This window comes from Osmia lignaria, chromosome 14 (genome assembly GCF_051020975.1).
Source record: "Osmia lignaria lignaria isolate PbOS001 chromosome 14, iyOsmLign1, whole genome shotgun sequence".
Lineage (NCBI taxonomy): Eukaryota > Metazoa > Arthropoda > Insecta > Hymenoptera > Megachilidae > Osmia > Osmia lignaria.
The window spans coordinates 2546422-2559368 of NC_135045.1; the positions used below are offsets into that span (position 1 = coordinate 2546422).

At 39.7% G+C, this 12947-nt stretch overlaps 1 protein-coding gene across 18 annotated transcripts in view; it reads right to left on the minus strand.

Annotated features, from left to right (window-relative positions):
* LOC117607241 (discs large 1) overlaps window positions 1-12947 on the minus strand; it is a 371089-nt gene that overhangs the window by 158428 nt on the left and 199714 nt on the right. For all 18 annotated transcript variants that reach the window (XM_076692125.1, XM_076692133.1, XM_076692131.1 and 15 more), the window contains one exon: window positions 8782-8918. In XM_076692125.1, the coding sequence (XP_076548240.1) occupies window positions 8782-8918 (137 nt within the window). The remainder of the gene's footprint in view (window positions 1-8781; window positions 8919-12947) is intronic.

Below are 12947 nucleotides of genomic sequence, written 5' to 3' on the forward strand. Positions count from 1 at the left end.
CTGATCCCGTTGATCGTTCAAACCATTTATCCCTTTGATGTTTTCCTTCATTTCTGTCGTCCATCGAAAACCGAGAGGACACGAATAAAGAAATTCAGGAGCAACGATCGTAGGTTGAAAATAATTTAAAGTCTGGGCGAGAAGGCGTTCCCCAGCTTCGTACATATATTTCGTGGAGGGTGTAACGAGATGTCGTAACTTATGTCACCTCCACGAACTTCAACCACTATTGTGAGGGCAGGAAATTTAGGGGTGAAGGTTAAACGAATGTGCGCGTACTCGTTTAACAGTCAGGACGTTAGAGACTGAAATATAGTTGTGGAAAATAAAACTACACAAATTTAAAACAGTACTAGAAACAGTAAATAGAAAAAAAATCAAATCTATCTTAGAGATTCAATGTTCGATGATTCAAATAATCCTGTCTAAAGTTAATTTAAGTAGATAATTTCTCGTAACAGAGTAACTTCCGTGACGAAAATATGGATCAACAGAGGCGTAGATTTACGAGCGACTATTCAAACAGTGTCAACAGAGAAACTGTATCGTTAAGAGCTTTACAATGTGCAATGGGGAGAAGTGGAGGCAAAAACGAGAAAATTAATGTGGCATTGTTCGTCGGCGTAATGCGCTAGGAAAAGAGGCCAGTAAAAGGACAAAGAGTAAAAGAGGGCAAGGGGGTCGGTGATACAGAGAAGCAATGTTACAGGCGATTAACCTCCTCGAAGGGAAGACAACCCTGATACGAATGACCTCCGCGAAACAACCCCGACAATACAGAGAAAGAAAAAAAAATAACGAATGGATAGCACCTTTATGAGAAGTTTTAATGCAGGAAATTTTCCTAATTTACGACCGTCAGGGTATCGCGTTCACCCACCACGTTCGGTTCTGTTTATAACCGCAGACGGGAAAAGTAAAGTCGAGAAAAAGGAGCTTCTTCGAGGTAAAGAAAAGGAGGAAGTTCTCGCTAAAGCAGAGAGTTTTAAAGGTAAAATGAGAAGGAAAGTTTCGTGGATAAGTTTGTTTCTCCGTGTCACGTTTGTCCCGTTACTTCTTATTAAGTTAAGAATTTTCGTCTGTCCCCGCTGTTTGCTCGTATAATATTCTTGAAAATGAAAACAGACGAACCACTTGTACGAAAGAATTTTCCAGGATCTTGCTCCGCCTCGACGTTTCATTACACTTTGCGAATAAACGCGGGGATGTCTGATGAAATAAGATATTATCCGTATAAAAAGGTTACAGATTTTTCATCAGAAATTTTCTCCATACAAAAACGGTAACGATCTTATAATATACCAATGAAAATCTTATGGAATAATTTTTTCAATGATGTAAGATATTGACACCGTATATTATTCTCTCGAAATGAATATCAGAAAACAAGGGTGTCTAAGAGAAATATCGTGACAAGTTCATATGAATACAAAGAAACATTAGAGTGTTAGCTGAAAAATCGAATGGTCGTATATTACAGCTTTCTCCTGCGAAAGGCAAACATTTCTTTTTTTTTTCTCTCTCTCTTGTTCGAGCCACGTTTCCACGTTAATACCTGAAATTACTCACACGATTCACCTCTGACGGCGAAACTTGGTCGTGTAAAAAAGAGAACAGACAGAGGGAAGCTACAAAGGAGGCGACTGATAAACTCGAGTCAAATGGATCTCACTTTATCACGGCTAAGAGGCAGAGGGTCAGAGGTATTCGGGAGGTTTATCTAGGTAGTACAAGGGCTTACGTTGTCGTGCGATCCAATTTGACAGCATAAGTAAGAGGATAGAGCATTTACTCGAGATCAAGTAAGGTCGTGTAAGTACAATACATACATGTTACCCAGCCGATATTAGCGACCGATTGACATACTCGCCTTTAAGCGAAACGACGTTCTGGCATCGTGCCATACACGGCATCTTACATCATAATACTCCTCCGACATATTAAACGAATCAGAGCTTTGAAATTTTGCAAACGAAAATTGTATCTTTCTTCATTTCGTAAAATCGAGAAATCTAGTTGTTTTATTTGACATCTTGTTAAAAAAAAGCAAACGACTGTGTAATCGCAACAAATAACGATGTAGTTCATTCGCGTTCGATTACTCTTGAAAAAAAGAAAGAGATCAAACTTTCGAAACAATAGCCGCTGGGAAATGATAATTGATTGTTCATTAAATTTTCTCTCGACTCATCAACTGGAACCGAATAGCTCTCAGATTCGTTTCGATAAATTGGCCAATTAAAGCGGCTTTTATTCAAGAATTATTGACCGTCTGTAAAGTTGAAGCTTTTGATTGCTGTGAAATCGGTTTCAATTGCTCGGGATAAATTGTAGATTAATCTCGTTGTTAGCGCACACGTGGCTTGCCTCTGTTTATAATAAACCAAAGATTAAATGACTTTCCTTAGAATTCATCCCCTTCCTAGGGTAAACTAATGAGAAAAGTTTGTCGAAGTTCTTGTTTCCTGCTCGCAGGAAATGTTATCAATAAAAAGTAATTAATGTCCGAAAGTATCGTTGTTGCGAGAATGATTTACGGTTTTTTGATTACCGCGTGAAACACCAGCAGCTGAACTTCTGCTTTCATGGAAACATTCGATAATAATTAAATTCATCTTATAAGGGAGTTTATTCGAGTTTGATGAAACCTTGGTATAATATAGAATTCGAAAAATACTTTTTTTTGAATAAAAATCGAAGAAAAGACTAATCCCATTGATAGAGCATAAACAATTTTTCAAGCTCCATCAATCGAGTAACCCTTTTTTTTACGAAGGAAAGAATACATGGCTCTCGCGGTGAACAACGAGAAGAAAAAGAAAAGGAAGGATCTCTTGGCGAATTTCGCAAATGAATGCATCGAGTGCATACGATGCATTAAGTTCCAACCGCAACGAATGCATTGTAAAAGGAGGGAACTGGAGGGGCGAGAGTGCTCTCGTTTGGAGTTTCCTCCTTTTATCGGAAACGAACGTGGTATCCGAGGGAAATGGGTTTTAGCCGAGTGCTACTATAAATTCCATTTGTCTCGGTGAAAACGATAATATATCGTGGCTCTTGTGCCGTCTTATGGCAAACACGATATCTGGTTAATCATATGCGATTATGCAAAAGCTTGAAATCCAACGTAGGATATGCGATTTTGGAGCTTTTACGAAGGAATTATTCAGTAACAGAACCCTGATATTCCTTTGACATAAAATACCAGTATTCAGAATTCAGACCAAACTCCAAGTTGTTTAACAATAAAAATACATTCTGCCGTTGACATTTCTGATATATACGGTGCTTAGAAAAGCTACAAAAAAAAAAGATTGTTACAAGGAATTTATGGAAAAAAAGAAATGAGAAACGGTGACCGGAAGTAGTTTTCACAGCAACGTAGGCGGGAATTGAAAACAGGACATAAATTGTAGCTACGTGCCCACTCGTAAGGTCTCATGCACGAAGGTGAGGATACGATATTTCACAGATCAGAAAGGCCATTCGTGTGATTTACGCCTCCTTAAGTGCACGGCCGTGAATTCCACGGGTTTTACTACTGAACGATGGTGAGAAACTTTTGTTCTCGTGTTTTCGGTACAATGGAAATAATATAATTCAAGAATCAAAACAAAGGAAAAGAAAATGAAAATAAAAATATCCCAATTAGAAGATTGAACTGAAAATTTAATTAAAGAGGTTTCAAAAGCTTCACAAAAGCTTCACCCTTGTACGAATTCCACATCCCCAAAGGATTACCAAACAAAATGAATCTCCCTTTTCTCATATTACGAACAAATTTAGACAAAAGACAAGCAGTAAGCGCGATCGTTTCTCCGATAAAGTTCATATCGAATCGCGATCCTTCTTCTTGTATTTCAATCGGAGGGAGCGAAATCCCAATTTGTCGGGTGAGAAATCGATCAAGCAAATAACGCTTGAATCGTCGAGTAAATTCCACTCGTCGTGGGTTTGTTTACGAACGCTTAAACCTTCCATCATCGACGAAAGAGGTGTAACTTCTTAAAGAGTACCGACACTTTAATCTCTCCTCTGACCGGTCGACTCTTCCGGCTCGTGGGATCGAAATAAGAAGAAAGAAAATGAACGTTCGCATCGATTTTCAGGTCTCGCGGGAAATTGGCTAACGTTCGAGTACTGCGAACACCGTACATCTATCGGATACCAGTTCCATGAAGCTACGGGACCAACTTCGACCGCGATTGTATGAAATTCGATTCGAAGGCACGAATTTTCCATTACATCGAGTGCAACACCCTTATCATTGCCGCGCATATTCCACCGCCGGCGAACAGTTGCCATCCGCGAAGTAATGGAAAACAAACAAGGGAAATATCCCGCGTATACCACTCGGCCATTACTCGCCCACGTTATTTTATCCGCCTTCTATCCTATGCTTCCCCGATCGAACGGTTTAAACGTGGTTTTATATGCACGATGCCACGATCCCGTCGTAAATTTTGGCAAACGGACGCCCCGGGGACGAGCAACACTCCAGTGCATCGTTCCCTCCAGATACTGCGATTTTTATTACCCATCTCCTGTCCTCCATCCGCGTCTATCTCCTTTTTTCACCCTCTACGTAATGTGACACGATTAACGGGTTAGGTGTTTTTCATGTTCAACGAGTGTCTTCGATAATTTAAGACAGGCTGCGGATGTTTAAGCAAATGGATTGTATTCGTGATCAAATGAAATATATTGTGTCGTGCCAGATATTGATATTTCTACTGTGACGGTAATGTGTTAATTCTTATGTGAATAAGCAGATATATATTTCTATATATTCTTGAATTATTTATCATATTTTTAACATTTTTTCCATTAACGTTATCGAAATAAAAATTCATGCAAAAAAATTTTGAATATTAAAAGTTCAAGGGTTAATACGTTGGCTACTTCAATGAAAATGACACGGCACGCTATAATTGAAATTATTCAGAATACGGCCATTTCAGTTTTCAATTTAACCTTTGCATTTCCTTCCTTGAATAATTAATATAATATGATACGAATGATATTTAAAATTTTCCTTTGGTTGTTCGATTATATTAAATTCATTGTGCCGATGAAACGGTTCCCCGTGTCGATTAACGCGTTAATAGCATTTTCGTGTTTCTTTAAAATTTTTCAAGAACAGTACATTTCGCATGTATACTTATCCACCTGTGAAATATTGTTGATCACATTATAATTGCAAAAACGTCCATAGCCGATGGATGAGTGGTTGATTTTGGAAAATCATTTGGAACAAAAGGAGAAAAGTAGGCGGTAGCCAATTACGCAAAGCCCGTTCAATCATGTTATTTATCAATTACGAAAACGCAGAGGAAACTGTAATTAGTTAATTAATTGAAATACTGGTGAATAGATACGTTCGAAATGCGCTTAAACTACAGCGTTAATTACTGTGAGGATATATTGATTATGTTAGGTGAATGAACAAATTGTAAAAAGCAATTGAATTGAAAATAATGCAAACAGAAGCTGACATCAGGCCTCTAAAATAAACGAGACAGAAAATGATGTGGAAATGGATCGGCCTTCGAGTAATATTCATGTTTTACTCTTTAAGCAGCTAATTAAATAATCACAAGTTATTATAGGTGGAAAGAACGGTATTAATGTTCAATTAAAAGTGACAGGCACCAGTTGAATTTACATACAGCAATTACAAATCGGATGCTAATTATGCGAAAGGTATTCAACGTGGTAGAAATCAAACTATGCGGACCTAATTTCCAGTTAAATTTAGCTTCGTCCACTCCAACTGTCAATTATAGTATAATATAATAAAGCACCAAACACAATTGCGTTTCTGATCATATATGAAGTTTATAACAATGACCGTTTTGCTTTCGGTATTACCAATACTAAACGTTGAATAATTCTTGGAAGAAGATAATCGATTGAAGAAAAAAAAATGAAAATGACTTCAAAAAATTATTACTACGGTTTGCGCGATGCGACAGCGGTTTAATTTGGAAAATTGCTAGAACAAACATTAATCGAAGCTGAGATCCAAATGGAAAGTTCAACAATGTGGAAGGACTTTATGGCGAATCGTTTATGGATCGCGAGTACTCTCATGGCTTCAAATAGGATGTCAAAGAGACCGATGTCTGGTCGAAACCCTCTTGAAGCTAGAGCACGTAGAATGCCCTGGAACCACGACCAATTCAATCAAACCTTGTATGACACGACAATATCTACTGGACCATATTGTGCTACATTACAGTTTCTGCTGCTCAACCATGTATAATCAACATTTCGATATTCATGATACCATCATTTTGCTGTTGAACGCACGGATGCTCTCCAGACGTTCGATATCTTTTCGTACAAAATGCACGGTTATCATTCTGCTCTTCGTATATCTTCGAAATTTCATTGTCGTATTTAGAAAATTGATAGACAGAATTTTTCCATTAGTAAAAGTTTGCATTTACTATATCTATAATTTTATTCAATGGAAACACAGTCGTTCGACGATAAAAAGAATCAATAGATGAAATAACGCTGCTGAATTATGTATGCGCCAGGGAGATATTCAGCAACGAGCAATTATTCATAGCGGAACAGGGATTCGGGATAACGTTTCGCCGTCGTGAAATGATAAATATTTCGCTGAATACACAAACATTTCCAAATATTCATATTTCAAAATTCCTTATATACGGATAAAATTTCATTACAATCAAGCGAGATTAAAATTTCACTTTGATAATTACTAGACTTTGTTTCAATATTGACCACTACTATCAAGCTGTTGAAATAAATATTTTCTAATTAGTGAGCTTGATGAACCCCTACTATTACTCTTCCTGAAGTTAACAGAAACTTGAACCTCTTTCCAGACATATTTTAATTTTCGTTTGGAAAGGGTTAAAATTTTAGCAAATATTACATTTTCAAGCTCAATAAACTGAATAAATATTATAATGTACATAGCAAGGTCCACGCATAGTCGTCGTGTAACGAGCACAAACTTGAAACAATCGGTATGCCGTAGAATGCAATGCGAATTGCGAGCAACAGTCGGGGAGAGAAATTCTTCATAATGGATGGTTATGTGCCATCTGTCTATGTAAGCTGGGAAAATCGTTCCGTTCTCCGGAGAACGCTTAACGTGCCTTGCACGCGCAGGTGAAAATCATCGAGGCTCGTTCGCTCGTTTGTTCGTCGCTTGTGCACGCGGCGTTTCTTCGGGGCAAGAATTTCAGCAACTACGGCTTTCGTATTCATGCAGAGGGATCTCAGTGCCGTGAAATAAACGAGTAGAATGCGGCCGAATAAATTTTTCAAGCCTTTCTCCGACCGCCCGAGTACTCGTCCTCGCTCGAAATCAAATTAACACGAGGGACCAAGAAAAAGCCCGTTTGAAAAATAGATCCGCAAGATAAGCTATGAAAACCCATCGTTTCTAACGTTAATTTGCACGATCGCGTTTAATGGCCATTTCCCTCGACGTTTTTACAACACCTGACCCCACACTGTTTTCTCGGCGAATCCTTCGATTCCATTAGACGGAATAATAAAGAATTTTAGCTCGTTAACGCGTCGATCGTTTTTGTTTGAAAAGTTAAACACGTTTCGCAGCTTCTTCTTTTATACGGTCACAAAACTTGAATGTACTTTAACTTTTTAACCCGACGAACGATTAATTTATTACCTGTTTTGATGATCTCAGAAAATATTAATATCGTGTTACAGCTGGGATAAGAAGAAGAATCATCATTTATACTAAAATTCTTACGCTTTCATTTCAAAAGAAATATGTTTCTTCTTATAATAAAAAAGGAAGAAATAAATTCGGAGTAATCGAACGTTGAAACCGAGTGGATCCTGACAGCGAAGGGAACGAGACGTGGCCGGCATCGCAAGTGCATGGCGATTTGCAATCGTTGCACGGTGCATCGTTGCAACCAGCCGCATCACGTCGTCGATCAGCCACGACGACACGCCGCACGATGGGGAACCATGGGACGAGAGCAATTAGCAATTAAAATCGGGAGCTCGGCGATTGATCGGTCTAGCATGATACCAGCCTGTCCCACGGGCCAATCGACTCTTGGATTATAATTACGGGCGCTAATTGCGCGGCACCTGCCCACCTTCCTTCCTTCCTATCCTCTTCTCTTCTATCAGAGAGCAGCCGCGTGATTAGTACTCGACAGGCCGCCGGGTTAAAATGTCCCGAGAATTTCATTTCCGGGACAGGCATTTTCCTATCTCTATTCCTTGATTAATCGACCGAAATCGACTGAACCTATCATAGCATGATAGTTTTAACCCTTAACTAGCACGGTGAAATGCAAATACTATTCGATGGATTCTCGCGAGTAATGTTCAAATGACACTCCCTGTGCAGGACCTTTCGTATTTATTAACAGAGAGGATATACACGCGCTATTTGCAGTTAAAGAGTTAATTAAACGATTCGAGGGAAGCGATTTCCTTGATCTGTCCGAGAAGGACGTTTACGGCGAGCAACTCGAATGAAAACGAGTTCGATTTTCATGCGACGCGTTTCGACGCTCACGTGGCAAATGAAAAGAGCCCCGGCGTCATGGAATTCTAATAAACGTTCGACCACGATGGCCAGCTGGGAAACGAGATTCCTAGAAACGTTTGAATTCGTGACGCGGTCACGAACGCGTAACGAACACACGCGTCCGCCCGTTTCGTTCAATCTATATATCCCCGGGGCGGAAATGATCAAGCTCGTACCGCCGTGAAATATCGGCAGACGAAAATATATTTTGCAACTGAACTCACGTCGTTTTGAGCGAAGGTCGGCGTAATTGGCCCGTCGCTGGCTTCCCATTTGTCGGCGATCCGGATCGTCTCCGCCGTTTTCTGCTGCACCGATTTCGACTCGTCGAGCAACGTCAGCTCGTAAAATTCCTGGATATCTGCAACAGTCCGGAAAACGTCCAATCAAATTAATACGCTTCCAACGATTCACCATCGACTATTGTCTGCTTGAACATCCTCGTAAACCGTTGATGGCCGAAGCTTCGACAATAGCATTCGTATCGGAACTCGTACGTTTTGAAAGTTAATTAAGTAAACAATGCTTCGACCATCGACGGTCGTTTATAAATTTAATCTCTACCTTTGAACAAAGATCTTATCGCAAAATGGCCAAGTAATTTTCAATACACCAACGAGGAATTTACTCGACGGATCAAAGCGTGTACCACATTCGAGGACGACGCTTAGAACATAATACCGACGTCAACGAGTCTAACGCGGGTCCTTTGCGGTCAGGACGCGATCATATTTCCTTAGTATAATGGTTCAGCTACTACAGACTGCTAGATGAAGCGTCGATAGATGAAACGCATATCGATCATTTCGTTGGTTAATTAATCGAGCAGAATACATTGCAAGTGTGAACGCAAAGGGGATTCAATTGGTTATTCTACTACAGATAATTACACTGGTTAACTGATTCTCGTGAATTTGTAAATTGTAAACGATGATGAATTCCCACAAGGTCCTTAGTTAAGGTTACATCGCGATAGTGATAAAGGACCGAGCAAAGAACTGTAATTTACTCTAATTATTGTACCTACCCTGTGTTTATTTAGAGCGTATTAGCAGTACACATGGCGAGTGGTTAAAGTCAATTAACTAGTTCGGATTTATATCTGGTGATATTAGTGCACAACGTAATGACATAACTCTGGAAATTACTCACGGGAGGGCAACTAACAAGTGACACTCCCGAGGCCGATGCCTCAAAGTGGTTACTTGCCGTGTGCCGATTTATTAATCCTTTGAGCGTGCTTTGAAGCTATTCGGAAGATTACGAATGATAATAATAAAACGGAACAGTACAGTCTTATGCGGCAAATTGTTAAACTTTAATTTCGTTACTTGAAATTAAAGTTAAATACGGTTAAGATACTTTCATGTAAAAGAAGAATTTCCGAAAAATAAAGTAATGGAAGTGCTCCCCCGGATTGCTGCAACGAGGGAAAAAAATTTCACTAAATTTACGACTGCATGTACCAGTGCGTTAAACGTCAAAGAGAGCGTTGGTTACGCGTCGCGAAAAGTTCTACGACTTTAATTAACGTCCTGACTTTTTGTCCCCCTGTGAACACCAGCCAGCCTCGAAACACCCTCGAAACACAGGTGACGGTCCTCGAATTTTTCCTTTTAATTCACGTTTAATGGCAACTCTACCAACATCTCACGCTCTCTTGTAAGTACCTTCGTCGTACCATTTATTCGAGCAATGCTAATCTTTTTCTTCGAACTTCAGCTGGAGTGTGTAACTTACAGACGGCTCTATAACGCAAAGTACAGTACTCAAAAAATCAAAGCTGACGGATGAGATTTTTCAAATATCATTGAATATTTGTATAAGAATTTCAGATGTATAAGAGATAATTTATCTACCAGAATTTCTAGTTATATTTAAAAAAAGAAATGATTGACGTTTACAAGCTGCTTTTAATCTCGTTCGAGTCAAATTGATGTGTACAAAACAGAACGGGGAATGAAAAGCGTGTAAATATTTTAATGCAAGTATAATTCAACTTCATTGACTAACAAAAAGCAATTGTTTATCGAATTTATTTGTTCGATTTCAAAGGGAACACGGTTAACGCGCGCGTATATATTATATTTTTTAGTTGCAACCTGTCTGTCATTCGATTTCTCAAAGGACGAGGTAAACTGCAATTTCGTTTCACGTCAACTGCGTTAGCGATATTGCGTTATACATTTTCAAATAGCTTCCTGATTCCATCAGCATACAAACATGCATCAATCCGATCTGCTACGGTCGCTTTTTTCTATTCATGGCACGGCTTCGAATACCGGCCGTCGAACGTCTAAGTATTACCGGTACATTTTTCACGGGGAATGCAAGAAATATCGAAAACTTATTTCAATCCTTCCTTGCTTTCCCTTTCAAACGGTTTCTTCCTTCCTTTGCCAGCTATTTCAGCCGGCGCGGAAAACGCGCGTAGAATTCTTTTCCACGTCTGTACCACCCGATAGAGGCTTATTTCTAATGCAATTTTATGTAAAAAGCGAATAGAAGTGGAGTATATACATTTTCACTTCGCCAACGAACGCGTTAATATCCGTATTATAGCGCGCCGCACTAAATATTGATATTTCTACTGCGGCGATCAACCTGTTAACTGTAGTTCGTACTATCACCGACAATGCGTTAATTTCACCACTCTAAGAGACTTGTTTATTACTCCCCTCACAAATAACACGTTCCACGTTCAATTTTCAACCAGAGTATCGATTGGTCGTGATTTAAATCATTTTAAATCCCTCGAGTAACGAAAGCATGTTACCGTTCGATGCACAGGCGAATATTCGGTCCATCGAGCATTTAAATATTTACATTGACATAATTATGAATTTCGGCGACACGCTACATAATTGTACCGAGTACAGCTAATATTAATATTGAATATTCATTGGTCGAAGAGGACGTATTCGGCACACGGATGTGTAGGTACTCACACCTGCAAATGACGTTTTCTTTTCAATGAGCGTCCTCGCAAATTCACCGACAATTCAATTACAAAATCGACCGATTGAAAAACATTAAATTTTGTTAAAATTTGTACGGTTAAAACGGCTATTTAATCGACTCGATCGGGAACGCATCTCGTTCGGATGAACGAATAATTTGACGATGTCATTCTATTATATTATTATTTTTATTTCACAGTATCGATACAGACCCGAGGATCCGAACGGCAGAGATAAAAATACGATAGGAAAAAAGAAGAAATGAAAGAGGGAGATTTCGAAATTCTCCGTAATTTTCTCAATACCAGCGAACTTTTCCCGACGAATTTTTTCCCAACGTTTTATTCCAACTCGTAGCCCTTTTTCCCCTCGAATAGCGGCTGCTAACCACAAAGTACACGCGATGAAAAAAGTTGCAGTAACAGTTGCAGCTTACACACGCCAGCGAGAAATACCGTCACTCGAGGGTTTCCGCTAATTTCCCGCCATTTCTTTTACCGTATCGTATCCCAGTTTCCGGCGTGGTCGTGAGCCGAACTGGAACTCGAATGGATTCACTCGTCGAGAGCGAGGAGTTTGTTACTTTAGCTGGAAACAACGAGTTTCTCATTTGACAACGTCTCAGACACCGGTGCAGTTTTTAAAGCTGTTTCGCGTTCGCGACACGAATCCGGTTTTAATTTTCAGCTCAAGATCTTCGTGCCGCTGCTCGAGCACCCTTGTCCTCTTTCACGGATACTTTAAGACCGGCACGAATTTCAACGATATCCGTGTTACAATTACACGCGACAAACAATTACACGCATCCGTACGGTTGAAATGTACCAAACGTCGCTGTAAAATGAAATTCCGTTCGCGTTTCTAGCAGGCCAACCACTCTCTGCCCTCCACTTCTCCACGACCCTACTCGACCGGTGGAAAGAAAAATAGAATGCCATTGTAAGCTCGTTCCGTGCTCGCTAGACCCTTTTGTCCATTGTTTTCCCTTCCTCGATTCCACTTTTCCAAACAGGAAAAAAGCAAGACGGATAGAGAGGAAGAGATTGCGAAAGAAGGAAAGAAAAGGAGGACGATAAATAGAAGGTTCGTAGCAACGATGGGCTATGAAGCGTTTCGAATATATGTAAAAACATGGGCAAAGTTTCGAGTCGCTTCGAGTTTCGTTTCGAACTCGAAAAATTTCGGTGCTCTTCAGATACCAGTGGTTGTTGAAAATAAAGAATAAATTCGAGTGTTTCGAGATCTATCTGGAGTTTTAGGAGTTTTAGAATTTCTAAGGTTCGATCAAAATTCCAGGTGATTCGAAACTCGAGTACGCTTGAATTGCTTGACAACTTTCAAGCGGGAGCTTCGAATATCCATCGGTTGTTGGTAAATCGTTCTCCCTCGATCTGGGAGTCGGTCGAAAGGAATCGTTTCGGCACAAAAAT